Source organism: Tetrao urogallus, assembly GCF_951394365.1.
Source record: "Tetrao urogallus genome assembly, chromosome: 1".
In the NCBI taxonomy this organism is placed as follows: Eukaryota; Metazoa; Chordata; class Aves; order Galliformes; family Phasianidae; genus Tetrao; species Tetrao urogallus.
In genome coordinates this window covers 12,632,648-12,654,333 of record NC_136813.1, presented here as the reverse complement: position 1 = coordinate 12,654,333, position 21,686 = coordinate 12,632,648, and the positions used below count along the sequence as shown (strand labels likewise).

At 37.8% G+C, this 21,686-nt stretch overlaps 1 protein-coding gene across 2 annotated transcripts in view; it reads right to left on the bottom strand.

Moving 5' to 3' along the window:
- CNTN5 (contactin 5) overlaps positions 1-21,686 on the bottom strand; it is a gene marked incomplete at both ends in the record, with an annotated part of 322,983 nt that overhangs the window by 204,235 nt on the left and 97,062 nt on the right. For both annotated transcript variants that reach the window (XM_079544036.1, XM_079544037.1), the window contains 2 exons: positions 10,304-10,479; positions 15,774-15,897. In XM_079544036.1, coding sequence (XP_079400162.1) covers positions 10,304-10,479; positions 15,774-15,897 — 300 coding nt within the window. The remainder of the gene's footprint in view (positions 1-10,303; positions 10,480-15,773; positions 15,898-21,686) is intronic.

The following is a 21,686-nucleotide window of genomic DNA, read 5'->3' as shown; positions in this document are numbered from 1 at the left end:
CTGTGAAGCATATCAAGAATTGCACTCCCATGCTCGAATATGCTCAGAGCATATTTTGATATGACCATAGCTTTCTCCAAGACAACCTTTGCAATATTTTTTGGGTGTTAACTAAAGTGACTAGGGATCATTCCCAAAAAACAGTTTAGAAGTACTATGTATCTTGGAAAGCAGAAGACTTCAAAATCACGGATGTTGACCCTTCTGTTTGATTTGGTCTCAGTGCCAGGGATCCTTTAAACAATTCTGGAATGCCATTAGGAACTACTGTACGGATGGAGAGTAGCAGAAGATACAGCTTTGTGTTTACTCCTGAAGTTTTCAGCAGATATCATTCTTGAACATATTTGAATTCTCTTGAGTAAGGTTTGCTATCTGGCAATACCCACTATTGGTCTGTTAGGAAATTTAAACAAAAGATATGTAACATTCATTTTACCATTTCTTTTATAAAGACTGGATGCTTTTTTTTCCCAGTTTAAGGTGACCTTTCAAGTGCTGATTTTATTGTATCTCTAGACTTGCTTTTAGGACTGGATGGACTCACCTCTGTAAACCAAGGTCAAACACAATGTTTTGTCAGAGCCAAATTGATGAACTCATAAATACCTTCCCTGATGGATAAAAGTTGCAGTGAGTTTCCGTATTTTTGAGGCATGACATTTATTATTCTAAGCTATCTATTCACTTAAAAAAATAAAGGATCAATAAATGATTGGCAGGTGGCTTAATTAATCCTGTCACGTTTCTGTCATAATGACAGTGAAGTAAAAAACCCACACACAGTTTGTTGCAGTCCTCACTTCAGAAATTTTCATACTGAACAACAAAAAATAATTCAAGCATGTGCTTAATTTTAAGCACATAGATCTTTCCATCAACCCCTCAAAGATTAAGCAAATATTTTAAGATAGGATATTTATGTAGGTCACTCTGAAAGCAATGCCACCTATTATTTCCATGGAAACTACAGCAGATGCCAAGAGCACAATAGCACTATTTGATAGAGTAAATTCTCAGCTACAAAGCACTACTTTTCAACATTTTCATTATCATTAGCTATGCATTTTTGCAAACACTGAACAAGAACTTGCATTCCATGCCTGCAAAAATCTGCACCAGTGGAGATTATCCACTGTCACAGTTGTCACTTAAGAAAACTTGTATTTCTGAGAAATTTCCTGGCAGCAGCAGCTTGGAATTACAGAGAGAAAATCCCAAAGTTTTATAGTGTAAATTTCAATTTTAGTTCTTTCTATTCCTAACTGTCATGGTAACATTTGCCACATTGCTCTGTTGGCTTCAGCACAAAGCAGTGAACAACAGTCAGTATTACAGGATTAATAGGAATATTTTAAAAGAGAAAATAATGGTAAAAATATTCTAATTTATTTTCTCAATTCAGCTTGTTCTCATCTCTCTCTCTTTTTTTTTTTTTTTTTTTTTTTTTAATGTTAAACTTTGCATGATTTAGAAAGAAACATTGATATCATAATGTGACCAAGCATTTTGTTAGTTTTTATTCTGGAATTAATGCAAGACGTCAAGGATTTCCTCATTTCTAGTAGGCTGTAATTAAATTAACTCTTTAACAAATAAATTTTTAATAGGAAATCATGTAGGAAATCCAAAAAGATATCCAGGGAGCATGATGTCAGGAAAGAAAACATGGGTCATTAAGCTTATTTCTTAGGAAGTTAAAGTTAGTCAACTGTCAGAAGTGTGCCATGATGAAATGTGTACTGCATAGGCTATCTCCCCAGAAATCTCTTTATTTTTATGTCCATTGGATGGTTAACTTCTTATTCTGTACAAGACTGAAAAGTCACGGTAACTCACAAAAAAAGGGAGGCACAAATTTTATCAAATCAATATCTTTCTCTGTGGATTAAATTAGAACTAGACTCAATTAAAAACAAAACAAACAAACAAACAAACAAACAAACAAAACAGCAAACAGCAATGAGAAGCAGGTTAATAAAATTTCAGTGAGAAGTTGCATAAACGGCAGATGAAAATCTTTCCTGTAACCCTTACTACCCACTAACCTTTCTCACTGTTTTTTTTGTTGTTGTTGTTTGTTTGTTTTTAACTGAAACTTCAGTGCTAGACTTGGGAAAGATTGTAATAATTTATTGTACAATCCACAGACAGAGAAAATCAGTTTTGTTCTGTGACCTAGTGGAATAAAGAGATTGTACATGTGATGAAGCTAAGCACAAAGTACATCCTCTGTTGTAATCAAAGTTGCAGTGCATTGCTCCAAAGAGCAAAAAAAGCAATCGTTGATAAATTAACATTTAATTTTTATTTTCCCCTTTAGGTTACAGAGATTTCTAACAAGAGAAACCAGGGGAGATAGAGATCAAATAAAAATCATCTACCAATGTATAGGTGCTTAGTGTACAAGTTTTACTTCATAAAACTTTTACATTCTGTTTTTGTTTCATATCTTCAAGATATTTTCACTGTTATGCACATCTTTGAAACTACTAGGTAATCAACAAATCTAAATTTCTGCTTGCAGCAACTGCAAAATTGCTATGGTTGCTTTATTATTTGGCTGATGTTCTTGAGTTCATATGTGCAGTTTTTCTTAATGCAGATAAAATGACTAATTTATTTTCCCTTTTGTTACCATTGAATGCGGAATCTTAAAGATGTGCTTGGACCTGAATAAACTTTTCTGTAGAACTATTCACAGTCAAAATTACTAAATTCATTGATATAAAGAAGGATCACAGAACTCAGTAATTACTCCTCTAATGCTCTTGAATGAGTTTATTAGAATCTTGTTAAGAAAACTTTTAACATGAACTCTTCATTGAGATTGTGAAACATAAATGACATTTGAAACTAAAGCAAATTGATAATTTACCTTTTGAACATCTTGCTATGAATAAACTTTGGAAACGTGACTTCAAACTTATGATCTTGTGATCAAAAATTCTGATTTCTTTTCTGTTTAGTAAATGCTACCTTTGTTACTGTTATTATTATGGTTGGAGCTTAAGGATGTTATGTTTTGGATTTAGGAGAAGAAGTACATTGTTAACACTCTGATGTTTAAGTTGTTGCTGAGCTGTTGCTGTACTGTGCTTTTCATACTGTCTTGCCAGAGAGGGGTCTTGGAATGCACAAGGAGCTGAGAGGGGACAGAACCAGGACAGATGATCCAAACTGGCCAAAGGGTTACCCCAAAGAACATGCTGCCCTACGGAACTATAAAACTGGAGGATGTGGTTTAAGGGAAGCAGACACTGACTGGGGACTGGATGGGAATCAGCTGGACTGTGGTAAGCAATTGTATTGTGCATCACTTGTTTTGTAAATACACAGATACCTATGCACACACAGACATAGGTCACACTGAAAGTATCCTATTTATTTTCATGGAAACTACAGCACATACAAAGGCAAAATAACTTGACAGAGAAAATTCTCAGGTACAACACACTATTTTTAACATAGTCACCATCATTAGCTATGCATTTTTGCCGGCAATGAACAAGAGCATGCATGCCACACACGTAAAAATCTGTGCCAGTGGAGGCTACTTACTGTTGCCCTACTGTTGCTGGCACCACTACTGAAACACACCACCCACCCATTGCCTTGCTGTGGTCTCACCCACTGTTTAGTCCCTATAAACATTCAGCAAGCATAAATGAATGTTAATGTATGCCATTTTTACTGTACGGAGGAATTCAGTTCCACATCTTTGCATCATTCTCACTTCCAAGTCAGACACCATTTGTCAGTCTGCCCTCTGCTGTCATCCGTTGCATGACAACAAAACAGAACAACTTAGCCTTGACTGCCACACCTCCAGCATCTGCCTCTGATATCAAAGGCTAACATAATAAAACAGAAGGCACTACTTTTGGAGCAGCTTTCACATATACATATGTGCATATATATTAATAAAATCATTACTGTTATGTTTTCCTTCCTTTTCTTTCAAGTAAATAATGTTTATCTCAACTCGTGAGCTAAATTCTTTTCTTTTACTGATTCTGTTCCCCATCCCACTTAGAGAGGAAAGTGAGTGAATGCCTATGTGTTGTTCCACTGCCTGCTGGGTTAAACCAAGACAGCTTTCCCTTTTCCTGAATAAAATTATACTGGAGACAAATGAAAATTCTGGCAAAAATCTGCTTTGATTTCTTCTTCACTTTTATTGCAACGTTTTTATTTTCTCCCTTTTCTTAGTTACTTAACAAAGCATAACCTTGGGTATAAGAAAACAGAGGAAAATAACAATTAAAAAAGAAAAAGGAAAAATAAAGTGGTAAAACTTTTGCTTAATTTAAAAATTTAGCAGATTTTTTCAGAACTTTAGATCAAACAGAGCTTTAGCTACACATAGCTAGTCTTTCTAGTTTGCTGCACAAAAATCACCAGTGACACAGGAAGCTACTTCACAGAATCAAAGGGACAGGAAGGGACCTTAAGAGATTATCAAATCGAAAACCCCTGCTAAAGCAGGTACTCTACAACAGTTTGCACAGGTAGGCATCCATACAGATCATGAATATCTCCAGAAAAGGAAACTCCACAACCTCTCTGAGCAACCTGTTTCAGTTGCTCCATCATACTTACTGTAAAGATGTTCTTCCACATGTCAGTACAGAACTTCCTGTGTTCAAATTTTGGGCCATTACTCCTTATCCTACTGCTACACATCATTGAGAAGAGCCTGGCCTCATTAATTTGACTTCCACTTCTCCTCAGATATTTCTAAACATTTACAAGATCCATTGTCAGTCTTCTTTTCCCTGGGCTGAACAAACCCAGGTTACTCAGCTTGTCCTGATATGGGACCTGCTCCATGAGTTTTATAAACATTGTGGCCCTCCCCTGGCCTCCTTCTAGGAGAACCTTGTATTTCTTTGAACTGAGGAGTCCAGAACTGGACACAGTAATCTAAACGTGGCCTCACCAGGGCAGACTAGAGGGGGAGCATCACCTCCCTTGACCAGCTGGCCACACCCATTTTAGCACTCCCCATGATACCCCTGGCCTTCTTGGCTACAGGGTCAAACTGCTGGCTCATGGCTCAACCTGTTGTCCAGGACAACCAAAGTCCAAAGTCCAAAAGGACCTCCAAGTCCTTTTCACAGAGCTCCTCTCCTGCAGGTCATCCCATAATCTGTACTGATTCATGAGATTATTCCTCCCCAGTTGCAAGACCCTATACTTGCTCTTGTTAAATCTCATTAGGTTTTTCTCTGCCCAGCTCTCTACTCTGTCCAGGTCTTGTTGAACTGTAGCAGAACCTTCTGGTGTGTCAACCAATCCTTCCAGCTTTGTATCATCAGCAAATTTGAGGGTAGTGAAGAGAGGGTGGACTCTCTCTTCAACAAGGTTGTTGTTGAACTCTTCAACTCTTCAACAAGGTTGTTGTTGAAGATGTTGAACAAGACCAGATGCAACACCAATGCCTTAGGAACACTGCTAATTACAGGCTTCCAACCTGACTCTGAGCTGCTGCTGCTGACAGTCCTCTGAACTCTGCCAGTCAAACAGTTCTCAAGCCACCTCACCATCTGCTTATCTATCCCACATTTTCTAAGTTTCATAACAAGGATGTTGTGGGAGACAGTGTCTTGCCTTGCTGAAGTCAAGGTACACAGCATCCACTGCTCTCCCCCCATCTACACAGCCAGCAATGACCTCACTGAATGCTACCAGGTTGATCAAGCATGATTTCCCTTTGGTGAACCCATGTTGACTACTCTTTATAAACTTTTTCTCTTTCAATTGCTTGGAGATGGCATCCATCTCCAAGGTTGTTTCATCACCTTTCGAGGGACAGAGGTGAGACTGACTGGCTTGTAGTTTCCTGGATCCTCCTTCTTGCCTTTTTTGAAGACTGGAGTGACACTGGCTATTCTCCAGTCTTTAGGCACCACTCCCATGTGCTAGGACCTTTCAAAGATGATAGAGAGCCAATAGAAAGATGCCCAGGAGGTTGTCAAGTCTCCTCCTCTGCAGACATTCATGGTCCGCCTGGATGCCTACCTAAGCAACCTGGTCTAGGGAGTTTGCATTGGCAGGAGATGTGGACTAGATGATCTCTAGAGCTCCCTTTCAGCCCCTACAGTTCTGTGACTCTGTTCAGTAATCAGCTCTGTCAGTTCTCTCAGCACATATGGAGTGCATCCCATGAGGGCCCATGAATGTCTGCATTGATTTTGGCTAGATGCTCTCTGACTAGATCCACTTGACCAACAGAAAGTTTTCCTTTACCTAGACTTTCTCTCTCTGTTTCACCTTTTGGGTCTAGGATTCCTGAAGGCTTGTCTTAGCAGTAAAGTCTGAAGCAACAAAGGCATTCAGAATCTTTGCCTTCTCACCATCCTCTGATACCAAGGCACTCAACTCATATATTAGGAGACCTACATTTTCCCTAGTCTTCCTTTTACTGTTGTACTTCAAAACAAAACAAAACAAAACAAAACAAAACAAAACAAAACAAAACAAAACAAAAACTTTCCTGTTTTCCTTTCTCTCCTTTGCAAGGTTTAATTCCAAGAAGGCCTTAGCCTTTCTCATGGTATCCCTACAGGCCTTGACAACATTCCTATGCTCTTCCCAGGTGGACAGGCCCTTTTTCCATATCTCCTGAGCCTTCTTCTTTCCTTTCTGTCTATCCATAAGCTCCTTGCTGATCCATGCAGAGCTCTTACCACCTTTCCCTGATTTCTTACTCTAGGGATGTACCAATTCTGAACTTGTAAGAAGTGGTGTTTAAGCACCAACCAGCTCTTATGGGCCCCCTTACCTTCTAACACTCTAGCCCATGTGATACCTCCAAGCAGATCTTTGAATAAATCAGAATTGGCTCTCCTGAAGTCCAGGGTATCAATTCCACTCATTGCTTTGCTTCTTCCACACAAGATCTAGAATATTCTTTTGAGCTGTATGTCATTTATTTTTATAACTAAAAGAATTACTCTTCAAAATGCAAGGACATAATTATTTTGCACATCAGTTACAAAAGAAGAGCTTAAGTAAAGAACATGTATTTTAGGGCAACTTCTCTTAAATGTTCTTATAAATGACCTGAATTGATTGCTTGAATGAACACCAAGTTTTTGGATAATACTAAATAAGCTTTTTGGATTATACTAAATACTGACTCCTTCAAGGATAGAGAGGACTTGTAAAGAGATCTTGACATCCACAATGATCATCCACCAAGACATCTGACGACAGTAAAACTGTATGGTACCCATTACTCTGTGAGTTGGGATTTTTCCTTACAAAATTTGTTTTTCAAAATAATCTTTTGTTTTACTGAAAATAACTGGGTACATGCACGCCTTCTGTTATTACTCTTACTCTCCTGGAGAAACTGGCAGCCTGTGGCTATCCTCTTTGCTGGGTAAAGAACTGGCTGGAGGGCTGGGCCCAGAGAGCAATGGGGAAATGGAGTTAAATTCTTCTGGTGACTGGTCATGAATGGTGTTCACGGGGATCAGTATCAGGGTCGAACCTGTTTAATATCTTAATTGATGACCTGGATGAGTTCACTGAGTGCACCCTCAACAGATGATACCAAACTGGGAGGAAAAGTTGATCTTCCTGGGGGTAGAAAGTCTGGAGTAAGATCTGGACAGGCTGAATCCCCCAGATAAGGCCAATAGTCCTCAACAGGACCAAATGCCAGGTTCTGCACTTTGGCCATAACAACCTCAGGCAATGCTACCTGCTGGGGCAGAGTGGCTGGAAGACTGTGTGGAGGAAATGGACTTGGGGGTGTTGGTCAATGCTCAGCTGAACACAAGCCAGTAGTGTGTCCAGGTAAACAAGAAGGCCAATGGCATCCTGGCTTGTATCAGAAACCACTTGCAAACAGGAGCAGGGAGGTGGTTGTTCCCTTGCACAGAACTCTGGTGAGGCCACACTTCAAGCACAGTGTTCAATTTTGGGTACCTCACTACAAGAAAGACATTGAGGCCCTGGAGCATGTTCAGAGAAAGGCAACAAAGTTGGTGAGGGGTCTGGAGTACAAGCCTTATGAGGCACAGCTGAGGGAAAATGGACTGTTTCAGTCTGGAGAAGAGAAGGCTTAGGGGAGATCTTATCACTCTCTACAACTACCTGAAAAGAGGTTGTGATGTGGAGGAGTTCTGCCTCTTTTCCCCTGTAACTAGCAACAGGACTAGAGTGAAGCTGCATCAGGGGCGGTTCAGGTTAGATGTAAGGAAAAGTTTCTTCTCTGAAAGAGAGGTCAGGTGCTTGAACAGGCTGCCCAGGGTGGTGGTTGAGTCCCCATCCCTAGAAATGTTCAAGAAACATACGGATGTCATACTATAACACATGGTTAATGGGAAAATATTGGTGGTAGGTGGAATGTTGGACTAGACAATCTAGGCAGTCTTCACCAACCCTGATGATTCTATGATTCTAATTAATGATACTAAAAAAAGACTGCATTTCAACTATACTGAAATTTTGTCTTACAGTATTTCATAAAAAATATGACATTTTGATAACTCTTACATTTATATCAGAGTAATGCTAACTAATCTTTGTTTAGACTGTCTCTGTCTTTCTGTATGGTTCTTCAGAGTTCCATGCTGTGAATGAAGAACACTGCTGAAACTAAAACCCATTCAATTTAATGTTTACAACATTATTCGAGATCATTTTTTAAAATTTTATTTATTTTTTATAGCAATTATTCTAAAAAATATTAGTACTTTGCAAGCCAATGTAAACTTTATATTCCCCAAGAGCTCAGGAGGAAAGTGATCTATTGTTCACTTAAAGAAAATCTAGCTGAATGTTCTGGTCAAATGAAAGACAATGTCTTAGAAGATATTTTAAAGCTGGAATGACAGAGAAAAATGTCATTTTTTTTTTTAATCTTGTCTGCTACAACACAGCTGTGGGAGCTATACTTCTGATAGCTATAATTTTACAGTACAGTGACATCAGTCACACTGTGAGTTGCTGCACAATACAAATACATACAAATATTGTTTCAACTGCAACATTTGAGTAATTTTGTTCTATTTTTGAAAGTGATAAAACTATTTCCGGTTGTACTGTGTAATGAGTGTAGAACTTCTGCATATTAATACCTACCTCTATCTGATAATCATCAATTATAATTTACCGTGCATATCAAAATACTTCACGCTATAAAAAAAAAAAAAAAAAAAAAAAAGGAATTTTATTACTGCTCTAATATCTTGCTTTATAAGAGGAAAAAAGAACATATGTAGTCTCCAAGAGGCGTGGAATTCAAACTGAGAGAGATTACAGTTGCTAGCATGCACATTGCTATATTGCTTCAACTTTTAGACAGAAAAGCTTAATGCAGAAAGACAGAACTTCAGTATTGGAAGAGTATGGTAAACAGGTCTAGAACCTCAGGATGAAAGAACACTGACATCAAAAGAAGACATACATACTAGCTGTTGGAATTACAGAATAAAAGGAGTTCATAACATGTTTAAATATTAGATTTGAGAAGTAAATAGTTGACATCTGAATGTTCACCAATATATACTGAAATTATCAAAATGGTAATCTCTTGAAGAAGGCTTTAAAAACAAAAATTTGCAGAACTACATCAAGAGCTGAAGACAGAGTATCATACAAGGTAGAAGTTCAAATTCTTCCAATACACATTGAGCTTGAAATTGCTCTTGTGAAACGTCTTCTCACAAATTTCTGAAATAAATTCAATTAATTATGACTTAATTCAGCTAGTTATGACTTTCTCTTTTAGAATTTTGTGTTTATGAAAGGTTCTTCTCTCACACAAGTTCCGCAACATTGTCTGAGCTCAGGTCTTCCCACTAGCATTCCTCCATTAAACTACTTTCATGAGATATCTTCACCACAATTCCTAAGTAAATGCTTCAACAAAGAGAAAATACATTCAGGTTATTGTGGCATAACAAATTTGACACCTACAAAGGCAGGCGTGCAAACAAAAAAATTAACTCCTCTTCCACCCCATTCTTCATTCTCTATCTTAAAAAAAAAAAAAATAAAAACACCTTTTTTTTTTCTTTCTTTCTTTGGTTGAAGAGTCAAAACAAACAAAGAAAAAAAACAACAAACAGATTTTACAAGGATGTAATTAGAATGATAAAGGGCCCTGAAAGTCAAAAATCCAGAGAAAACCACTTACCTACTAAGAATTTTGTTTCCAGTTCTGAGATTATAACCCAGCAACATCAGCAGACACTGTGATTTTTAATGCGTTTAAATCACAGTTACTTTATCAAACAATGTAAAGATTTACCTAGGCTAAAAAATGAAAAAGATTGTTACTCACATGCGAACTGAAGAACAGCTTCCCTGCTTAATATGCTACCAAACATGTTAGTAGTTAAACACTGATACTGTCCAGAATCCTTCATCTCATTAGGGCTACTGATGATCAAACTTCCTTCTATTAGGCTGTAGCGATAATCACTTTCAACATCAATTTCAGTTCCATTTCGAAGCCATCTGAGGAAAAGAAAGAAAAAACTACTTGAACATTTTAGGGCCAAAAGAATTGTATACAGAACCTGAAAGCATCAGCTATCACTAGGGATGATTGTTACTGAGAGATAGTCTATTCTGTACCCCGATGCTTTGGGAAAATTCTGGATGAAGACTGCACAGCACATGAAAACTTGTAAAAGGTTTGATGTTTTGTTTTGGTATTACACAACTATTTAAATCTCTGTAGCAGATGCATCCTGAATATGTGAAAAAGTCAAGAATATGACTATACATATAATATGTCAATAATAAATGAAGTTTCAATTCACATTTTATCACTAAAGCCTTAGACAAATACGTTGTTTTGAGGGAGTAAAGAGCATGGATATTCTTCTGGTGAAAAGCTTCATTCTTCTTATTCATCTATGAAGACTGAAATAACAAAGCCTCAAATAGATCATTAGATAAGAGAAAATATTTTGGGAGGCTTATAAGTAGACTTCAGTTCTCAGGAATAATCTCTGGGGAGTATGCATTATCTCAGAGAATAATAACTCATATAAGAAGACTTTTAAAATCAGCTTTCATGTTAAACTGTTAGGAAAATAAAATTGTTAAAATAATGATTCTGATATTTCAAAGAAGATATAAGCAGAGTAGCAGGTATCACAAATCTCTATGAAAGCCCTCACATGACATCATTATTATGAGGCACAGATATTTTCCTTCATTACCAGGTCACAATCACTCTGCAATTTCAAAGTCTACTAAGGAAACTGCCAAGCATTTTCACACTTTGCCAAAATTCAGAAAAGACTGGAAGAACTTGGCAAAGTCTGGGCTCCAGAGGCAACTTTAAAGAAGCTGAATGATTATCAATTCACCCTATCTTGTAAACATTCATGGTGAATGAAGTACTGGCAGCAGAACTCAACTAAATTAACTCTGAATTTTTCTCATTCCAAAAGTCAGAATTGATGGAATTAAGATGGATCATAAAACTATCATTTGCCCATTTTATCATGATAACTTTTGATCACAGAAGAGGCCTGCCTCATTCAATACAAGAAGTGGAGCACTGATGACAATATATCACATGGGACATTTAGGAAAGGTCTGTAGGATTGACAGATTTTTTTAAGAAGAGCCATATGTAGCAGAGCTAAAAAGATAAATTCTCATAATATTAATAAATTTATTAATAAATTTAATAAGTGATTTATTAAATAAGATTTTGAATGAAATCCTAATGAAAATTAATTTACATATATGTATATGATTAAAGTGAAAAATTATTTGATCTTGATGGACATTGAGATAAGGAAAAAGTAAAAATGGCATGTTTTGGTATTTCCAGTTGGGAAATGAAACAAAATAGTTCACTTAAAGTAGCTCACTTCACTCAGTTCACATTCAGTTAAATTCAATGAAAAATGTTTTTGTAAAACAACCTCAATTCTTAGGAGCTTCATATCTACCTGGCTATGTTTCAAGGCCATTCTAATGAATGTATTCCCATCATATAATCCAAGAATATTAGAGGAAAAGCAACCCTAAATTGTATGTGTTTTCTTCCAAGTAGCTTGCTCAACAGGAGGAGAGAAACACAAACATAATACTAAAAAGACAGTGATTTATGAGAAAAGTGGTACTTTTTTTTTTTTTTCTTGAGGACAAACAACAACATACTTCAAAACATTTTAATTTGGCTTAATAAAGTTAAAAATATATTTATTTTTTTTTTCAACTGCCTTTGTATATCAGGAAATGTTACTGATGAGAAATCTCCAACATAAATAAAATAGCATGCAGGTTTGGCTGAGACAGTTTTCTTCATAGCATCTTGCAGAGTGCTGTGTTTTTTTCTTCTCCATCTGCAGTGAAATAGTTTTTATAATACACTGATATTTTGGTTGCTGCTGAGCAATATTTAAGCAGAATCAAGGATATTTTCGCTTCTTATGCTGCTCTGCTGTGAGTGCACAAGATGTTGTTAGGGGATCCAGCTAGGGCAACTGACCTAAGCTGACTGCAGATATTTTGAATCACATGATGTGCTCAGCAGTGAAAGCTGGGAGAAAGGAGGAGGAAATTATCCAGGGAAATGTTCAGAGCTATTGCACTTGTCTTCCGAAGCAATCCTTACATATGATTGAGCCCTGCATTTTTGGAAATGATTAAGCATCTACGTGCTGTTGGGAAGTATTGAATGAATTCCTTATTTTGCTTTGCTTGTGTACACAGTTTTTGTTTTACCTATTAAACTGTGTTCTCACTCTTATCTTCCCCATTTCACAGAGGGCAGATTGATCTTGTGGCAATGCGGGACTCAGGAGACTACTCAACATAACTGAAGAAAATTCAGTACTTCACAAGAAACACAGCTGTAGTGAAGTGGCATCTTGGAGAATTCTGCACATACTCATTATCATCAATGCCCTATGAAGGTCTATAGGAATACTGTGAATGTCCATATTTTTCATGGAAATTCTCCTCACTATGTGGATTCTGACTTATGATAATGAAGTATGACTTGAATAAATGCTGAGCAAATTAAGTAAGTTTATCTCAGGGAGTTCTTACGTAAGGACTGGAACACAAAAAGGGGGGGGGGGGGGAAGAAAGTGGTGTGGTTTAATCCAGCAGGCAGTGAAGCACCACATGCTTGTTTAGCCACTTCCACCATAGGTGGGATGAGGGAGAGAGCTGGAAACAAAAGAGAACTCCCGGATTGAGATAAAAGCTATTTACTAAGAAAGAAAAGAAAAGCAGAAACAAAACTTTCTTATAGCATATATGCACAATTACTCCCCACCTGAGAACAGTACAGCAGTTTTCCCAATGACACTCCTACAGCAATACATCTCACCATCCATTGACCAATGCCTCCTGCAACAGCCACCACACCTTTTGCCCCTGGCTAAGTCCCCACAGCTTTACAGCATGTTGCATGATGTTATGTGGTATGGAATAACCTGCTGCCAGCTGGGATTAAAAAAGCAACAACAACAAAAACAGGATGTAAAATTTTAATTTCTGAGTAGAGCTTGACCAAAGAGAAACAAATCTTTCGTAAAGAATAAAAATCTAAAAAATAAATAATAAAAATTAATAGGTTATGAACACCACGTCATCAGTCACTCAGATGGAAAGCCATCCAGAGGGACCTGGACAGGCTGCAGAAATGGGCCCGTGAAAACATAATGAGGTTCAAAAAAAGCCAAGTGCAATGTGCTACACTTGGGCTGGGGCAATCCCAGGTATTTATACAGACTGGGGGAAGATCTCCTGGAGAGCAGCCCTGCAGAGAAAGACTTGGCAGTCCTGATGGATGAAAAGTTGTGTTTGGGGCTGCACTAAAAAAGGATGGCCAGCAGGGAGAGGAAGGTGATCGTCCCCCTCTACTCAGTTCTTGTGAGGCCCCATCTGGAGTACTGCATCCAAGTCTGGGGCCTCCAGCACAAGAAGAATGTGGAGCTGGTGGAATCGGTCCAAAGGAGGGCCACTAAAATGATCAGAGGGCTGGAGCACCTCTCCTACAAAGACAGGCTGAGAGAGCTGGGCTTGTTAAGCCTTGAGAAGAGAAGGCTCCAGGGATACATCACTGTGACCTTTCAATATTTGAAAGGAGCATATAAACAGGAGGGGAGTACATCTGCCTGCATAGGTAGATAGTGATGGGACAAGGAGGAATGGTTTTAAACTGAGACAGGGAAGGTTTATTTTCAATATTAGAAGGAAGTTTTTCCACACAGAGGGTGGTGACATACTGAAACAACTTGCCCAAGGAGGTTGTGGATGCCCCATTCTTGGATACATTCAAGGCCAGGCTAGATGTGGCTCTGGACAGCCTGGTCTGGCAGCTGGAGACCCTGCATGTAGCATGAGATTTGAAACTAGATGAAGTTTGTAGTCCTTTACAACCCAAGCCATTCTATGAATAGAAGAAATAAGTAAAAATGATTGGAACAATCTTCGTTTCAGTATTTTTGATTGCTTTAAGAGTTCATTTAAAGGCTTTTTAAAAAAAAAATTATTGAAATATCGTACTGTGCTTTGTTTACTGGCTTAAAAGAATTCTCAGTAGTGCAGACTTCATAGCCCAGATAAGCAAAGTTCTCTATTGTCCAGTGCTAGTAGATAGTAGGACAAGGACTTTGATGATATGCAAATGTTTCTTCTTTATGCTATTTCACATGGCAAAAATTGCACAATGATATACAACAAACTTTTGTCTACCCATAACATTTTCAGAGTTTAAATCCCTTCTGCATCCGCTCTGTAAAATCCCCACATATCCATTCACGTTGTTGTTTCCCACCCCATCCCCACCCCCCTTGCGCTGATTGCCAATGTAGATCGCATACTCTGTACATACCAGCAGCATCAACTGGAAGAAGTTAAACGGCAATGTTAGAGCTAAGCCTTTATTGTCAAAGCTTTCTTTGAATGAACAGCAACAGGACACCCTGTTTCTGAAGCTGCTAATACCAGTGAATCTCTGAAGAGATGAAGAAATGGGTATGCTTGAAGTACTTGTTGATTGAATTCTTCCGGGAATACATAAAAATAGTTGGACAAAGATAGAAAGGCTATGGCATAGATTGTCAGAAGATAGAATTTTCATAATAATTCTTCTTACCTATAACAAAACTGGAGGGCTGGACTAAATGATTGTTAAAGGCACCTTCCTTTAACGATCCCAAAACCATCCTCTGATTCTAGTATTAATGAGCTTGTGTGGGAGGGCTGAGAACGGGGCCTCCCTCTTTTCTCAAGAATGTGTGCCTTGTGCATGCCTTATATTAACCACATCTGATCTGTTTGAGGAGGTTGTACCATACATGATATCAGCATATCAGTTGCAGTGAGACAGAATCCTTTCTGTTGCGTTGTGGATATCTAAAGGTGGTACTGCCTCTGAATTTCTTCCCAACAATAATATGTAAATTCTGTGATTCAAATAAGCCTACGGGGAATTTGTCCCTAATGCTGAAGAATCCATTAGTGAAATAATTTTAATAGTTAAAACACAGAACTGATTACTTCTATATAAGACAAAAGACAGCAATCGAGTCTTTATTCTCACTCTGTAGATGAAGATTAACTTCATACAAAAAGATAAATGTCATCCGCAAAAGAATAATTGACTGTATGTTTCCCAACCCTCCCTCCATCACTTGTAATTCACAAAAAATATGAGAAGAGTCAGATGTAGTAAGTGGACAAAATGTCTGCAGCATATTACTCTCAGCTGTAAGTATGCACCAGTAGTAAATATTCTTAAAGTTACAAAGAAATTCTATAAGACATACCTATATGTGGGGGTAGGATTTCCATGAGCTTGACAATTCAGAGACACTTTCTTCTCTTCAGAATCAGTGGGAAAAATCACATCATCTGGCTCCTGTGTAAACACTGGTCCATAATCGACACTTTCTGTGGAAACAGAAGTGCTATTGTTTTATTGTTTTGAAAGTCTGACAAAGTTGATGTTTTATAGCTTTTGTAAAGTTATAGTTAGCAAAATTGTCTTTGTTTTGGAAAAGATTTAATCCATGTTATTTCAGATGCCATATTAAAAAGCAATAGTTAAAAGATATATATATACACATGTATACAAAAGGAATCTTTTTAATTTAACAGTGAAATAGTATCATCTAAGATAAGAGATAAAATGGTTTTCTTAACAAACATATTTTGGTCTGAAGTCTAATGTGCAGTCTAAGAGTAGACAATAGCAGGTATAGCTGCTCTAAATCACACAAGAAAGGTAGAAGTCACAATCCAACAATAAAGAAGAAATTGCTTGCCCCTTTCCAATACTCATAACTCACCAAACACTCCAAAGGAGATAATCTCCAAGTAGAAATGCTTCCCTTCTGGCTACCAGCCTTTAAAAGGGGTTAGGGAGGGATGGACCTTTGGGTTACACAGGTGAATGGCTTCCACCTGTGCTCCCAGGGCTGGCTACACCCCTTCACCAGGTGCTCAACCACTTTTTCAGGCGGTGACTTAATTTTTCCCATAAAGCTGATAAAAAGAATTAAGAATGAATGATTTCTGCTTATACACAGTAAAGTAAACAGAAATCCGCATCAGCTCACATCACAGAAAACTGAGATATGGCTTTACCCTTTACATCAAAGAGTTTCTAAGAAAAGACAATTGTAAAACTATGGTAGCAGCGGGTTTCTACTAATAAATAGTACATATGAAAATCTGACATTTCATTCTTCTTCGTTGTCTTTTCTAATTTTGGTATACATTTGTATCCTTGTATGAATTTAGGTTTCCGAGCAAGAAAAACTGGATAGATGCATAAAGTATGCCTGTGAGTCCTGTTCTTTCATAGTGAGTAGAGGGAAGTGTAACCTTCAGAAAAGTAAAAGGCTGTAAATATAGCATTCATTATATGTGAGTCTGGAAAACTCAAATGCTCACTATACAATAGGAGACTGCAGAATTTGAATCAACTTAAGCTTGCTCCAAACTCCTTTGTCACTTAGATACAAAATAGTCATCAAAATTAGAGCACGAGCCTAAAGATTTGTGTGAGCAGGGAAGTAGTCACTTTCTCCTATCACCTGAAGTATAGGAGAAACAGGATTTTGTCTTAATTTATGGGTACGTGCATTGTATGGATTGCTTCTTGTAGGAATATTAATGATTCCGGACATATATTATCAGAGCCCTCATCCACTTAGAGTTTAGAAATAGCAAGAATTAAATAACAATTCCAAAATTAAATAAAGGTTTCAGAAGTAGGTGCAATCCTGTGCAGATGCAGGTGCATGATTAGACAGTATTGATGAAGACTAATGGTTTTATCTTCTCCCAGGAAGTAACCCAATAGATAGAATATTTTATTATGCATTGGGATTGCTAGAAAGGAAGAAAAATGGCGTCACAGAATCACAGAATCACCCGGGTTGGAAGGGACCTCAAGGATCATGTAGTTCCAACCCCCCTGCCTAGCAGGGCCACCAAACATACACATTTAGATCAGGTTGCCCAGGACCCCGTCCAACCTGGCCTTGAACACGTCCAAGGACGGGGCATCCACAACCTCCCTGGGCAGCCCGTTCCAGGTCCTAACCACTCTCCTTGTAAAGAACTTCCCCCTAACATCCAACCTAAATCTTCCCTCCTTCAACTTGGATCCATTTCCCCTAGTCCTGCTATTGTCAGCCCTTTTGAAGAGTTTACTCTCCTCCTGGGTGTAGGTTCCCTTCAGGTATTGATAGGCTGCAATGAGGTAACCCCACAGCCTTCTCTTCTCCAGGCTGAACTATCAATAGGCGTCACTATCAATAGAGGTGTTTCTGCTATAACCAAGAGAACTTCTTTGATGGAAACCAGTATTCTGAATGGTTGTGGCCAAAAAAATACTTTTGTTATGAAGTATAAAAAGAATGTGTTTTCCCTCTGTTTGCAATAAGATAAAAGTAATAGAGAAACTTAAGTGCATGGAAGTCTTGTTTCTAAAAGATGGAAATATGAAGTTAGTTGCTTATCTGCATTTCAGATGGAGTGTGGAATTCTGGCAGAGATTAATTGTAGTCTCAAAATTGACATCATAATAAATTAGACTGTTCATCAGTTTTTAGCTAAACTGACTAACCTACTTCCCAGCAACATCATCTATACCCACACCAGAATAATTGGAGAAATAGGTCTATTCTGACGAGACCAAAGTGTTTAATAAAAAAGCCTACTCTTAAACAAAGTATAAATTATTAAGGTTACCTAATGATTGGTTAAATAAAATGCAGTGGGGTGTGATATGTGATATGCAAGAAGTCAGAACAGACCACCTAAAAATACCATCTTTATTTAAACTCCAGTAACAGACCAGAAACTGGAAATCTTCAGTGTTGTATACCTCCTTTCTATATTTTAAAAGCAATAAAAGGAATATACTGAAGATGCAAGAATTTCATTTAAATATTTTGAAATGCATGCATTTTCAAATTAAAATATTCTATGGCTTATGGTTAAAAAGAAAATTTTCAATTTTTTTTTTAAACATAGTGCTAATAAAAGTTCTGAAACTGTGAGATTTAAGAACATTTCTCAGGAGCCAGTATATATTGATAATTTTTGCAATTTCAGTAGTATGAGACTCAGAAATGCAAATTGGTGATTCAATTGTCTTAAATCTCCAAAAACAAATGTGTGTAAGTTTATGTATATATTTAATCATTTTTTTTTTCTAGAATAAAAATGTATATGAATGTGTAAAACACTACTCATACTATAGAAACCTATGGCATTGTAGAATAAATATCCGAATTTTCAGGAAAAAGTTTAACAGGTTTTTGGCTTCTTTTGCCATCATACTTACTCATCAGATTTTATTTTAAATACCAATTACTTCAAAGTAGTTTTCAGCATTTTCATACTAAAGAAAATAATTAAAGAACAAAAATCTTAATTTATAATTTTCAATATTCAATTTATTGGTAAGAGAATATAGTTGATAATTAGCATTGAGATACATTGAATGGCTTCAAAATTCTTGGAATTCTTCTATCCTCATAGTGCTTTATAATTTTCAGTTTGTCAGTAATATTTCATTTCATGTTTTGAACAATACCGTATCTTCCTTGTCCACTATCCTAGCTTTATTGTTTCTGAGGCAGATATTATCTCTAAGAGAAAAAGTACGTAGACTAAAATCTGAAGTGCTCAGATAAAACCTGTCTGCGGTCAGCATGGGAGTTTATCAGAGTTCTTAGGAATGGGTGAATTTCATCTGTCACTGCTTTTAAGGACTGGAAATATTGAGTAGATGTCACTTTTAAATATTTTTAATTTAATTACCAATGTTGGTGTATTATTTGGGAATGTTCAGTCATCCAGGAATTCTAAGTTGTATATACATTAACTATGACAGCAAATACTTAGGAGAGCTTGACTGCATTTTGTTTTTGCATTCCAGTCTGACATGGATTACCACATGAATTTCACCTGATTACAACTGGGAATTTCTTAATTTCTCTTTTAGGAGTATTGTACCACATATTAAACACATATTTAATCACCATTAAAAAACTAGATACAATTTTATCAATCTACGGTATAATTGCATGTTGATTAATATTCACAGACATTGTTCATTTGTGCTTTTATAAACTAGACTAAAGAACTGCTTATTATGCTCAAGAAAGCCAACATCAGGATTAATAAATGCTGACTGTTAGTTCCAGGCCTAATACATTGCATCAGATTGCTCTTTCTGTTGAGAGTCTTCCCTGAAAAATGTATCTTTGGATCTTACCGCAGTTTGATCAAGAACAAGTTGTGCCACTATGTTCTTTGAGATCTTTTTCTTGTCTCATAAGTAACCAAGACGATAGTTAGATTTTTAGATAAAATAGAGAATTCTGAACAAAACAAAAGAAAAAAAGTGTGTGCCACCCCTGCCATGCTCTGGTGCAGCAGCTCCAGATCGTGTGAGACCTCCCAGCCCCTGAAGTGATGCGGTAGATCCTAGTGCTGGCAGATGGGCCATGTTCTGTGTCACTGGGCTGAACTACCTGTCCACAGATGGAGCTGGTGGGCTTCAAGGTGTTACAATGGGCATAGAAATACATATTTAGTGCACTGTGAAAAGCCTTCGTGACCCCCACCGCCTCTCCCAGATGATTTAGAAGCATTGCCATATCACTGGATAACAGGTTTTAAGACAGACAAAGTGGCACAAAGTTTATTAATTACGTGAATTGGTCCCTGGCATTCAGACAATCCTTTTATTTATCTGCAGTCCCATGCTGCATTCTATGTCCCTCTGCCCTGATTCTGATAGCATGGAGGAGGCCAAGGGGAGGTGGGAAAAGGTGGGACAAAGCAATGAAAGGCAGTGAGATGAGCACAGCCCTGGTCAAGGACCTGTCCCCACGGACAGGAGCAATAATGGGCTCATCATGTAGGCCATTTTCCCCATGCAACTTAATAATGGGATTTGTGCTTCCCTCTACATTTGAGCAAGGCAGAAGAGCCCTTTTATTCTAGGCAGATGCCTTCCATCAGATTCAGAAACCTGCCCTTGTGACTGTGTCACGGTGGGCAGAATGTTGGTGGCTACCTCAGATGTGTATAAAAGGCAGGTAGTTGGCAAGCCCAGTGCAGCGGTGAGCAGTGGGTAAGCAAAGGCTGAGGTGGGAAAATGTAGGGCTGCGGAAGGCAGGGCCCAGGCAGGGAGGTGGAGTTGCCTTGGGCACAAAAGGAGGTGGCTGCTCCTTCTTTGTCTTTGAGAACTGGAGGCTGGGACAGGGGCACAACCAGACCATGGTGTGCTCCCGTCCTCAGCCACTTGGCTGGAGGGATTTTCTGTTTTCTGCTAGGACACTGAAATAGAGATAAGAAATAAAAAAAGTTATCTTTAGGCATTAACTCTAGAGATGCAGAACCTATATCACAGTGGGCAGTAGGCCAGTGGTGGTCTGAGTCACCGTGGGGTGGATGTCTCCAAGCCACCAGGAGACATGGGACTGACCCTTGGCCTGAGATGGGTAGAGCCCTGGATTGGGTTAGAATCATAGAATCCTTGGAGTTGGAAGGGACCTTTAAAAGTTATGTAGTCCTCATAGGAGAGGTGTTCCATCCCTTGGATCATTTCTGTGGCCCTCCTCTGGATGCACTCCAAAAGCTCCAACAGTTAGAACATGCTGTCTAATAAGTACCTTCACCTAACTCTAACACATATCACATAAAACTTGTAGAAAAATAACTAAAATATCTCTCAAGAAATTTTGAATAATGAATAAGCCTGGAGACAAATATAAATCAATAAATTTACTTAGTTTAAGTACATGAAATGTCTAATTATTGACAATTTATTTCTGTTTTCTGTTATTTCTATATATTTCTGTATATGTTAAGTATAAATATTTATCTCAGACATACTAACAGAAAATATTCCATACCATGAATTGAGAGGTTTAGATAATTGGTGTTCTCACCATCTTGGATGAGATAGAGTATCATTCACAGATATCCAGCCTCCTTCCACAGAGTTCTCAATCTCTCCTTGCCTGAGAAATGATAATCTTGAAGTCCTGTTTCACACCTGTGTGTGTGCTGTGCAAGTGCTTCAGATAATCAAGGAGTTTTAAAATAATACTCAGATGTCTCAAATTGTCCTGTTTGTTCAACAGTCTGCATCTACACAACTGGGTGTAGGAAGAAGACCAGTAATTGATGGACTTACTCTCTTAGGATTG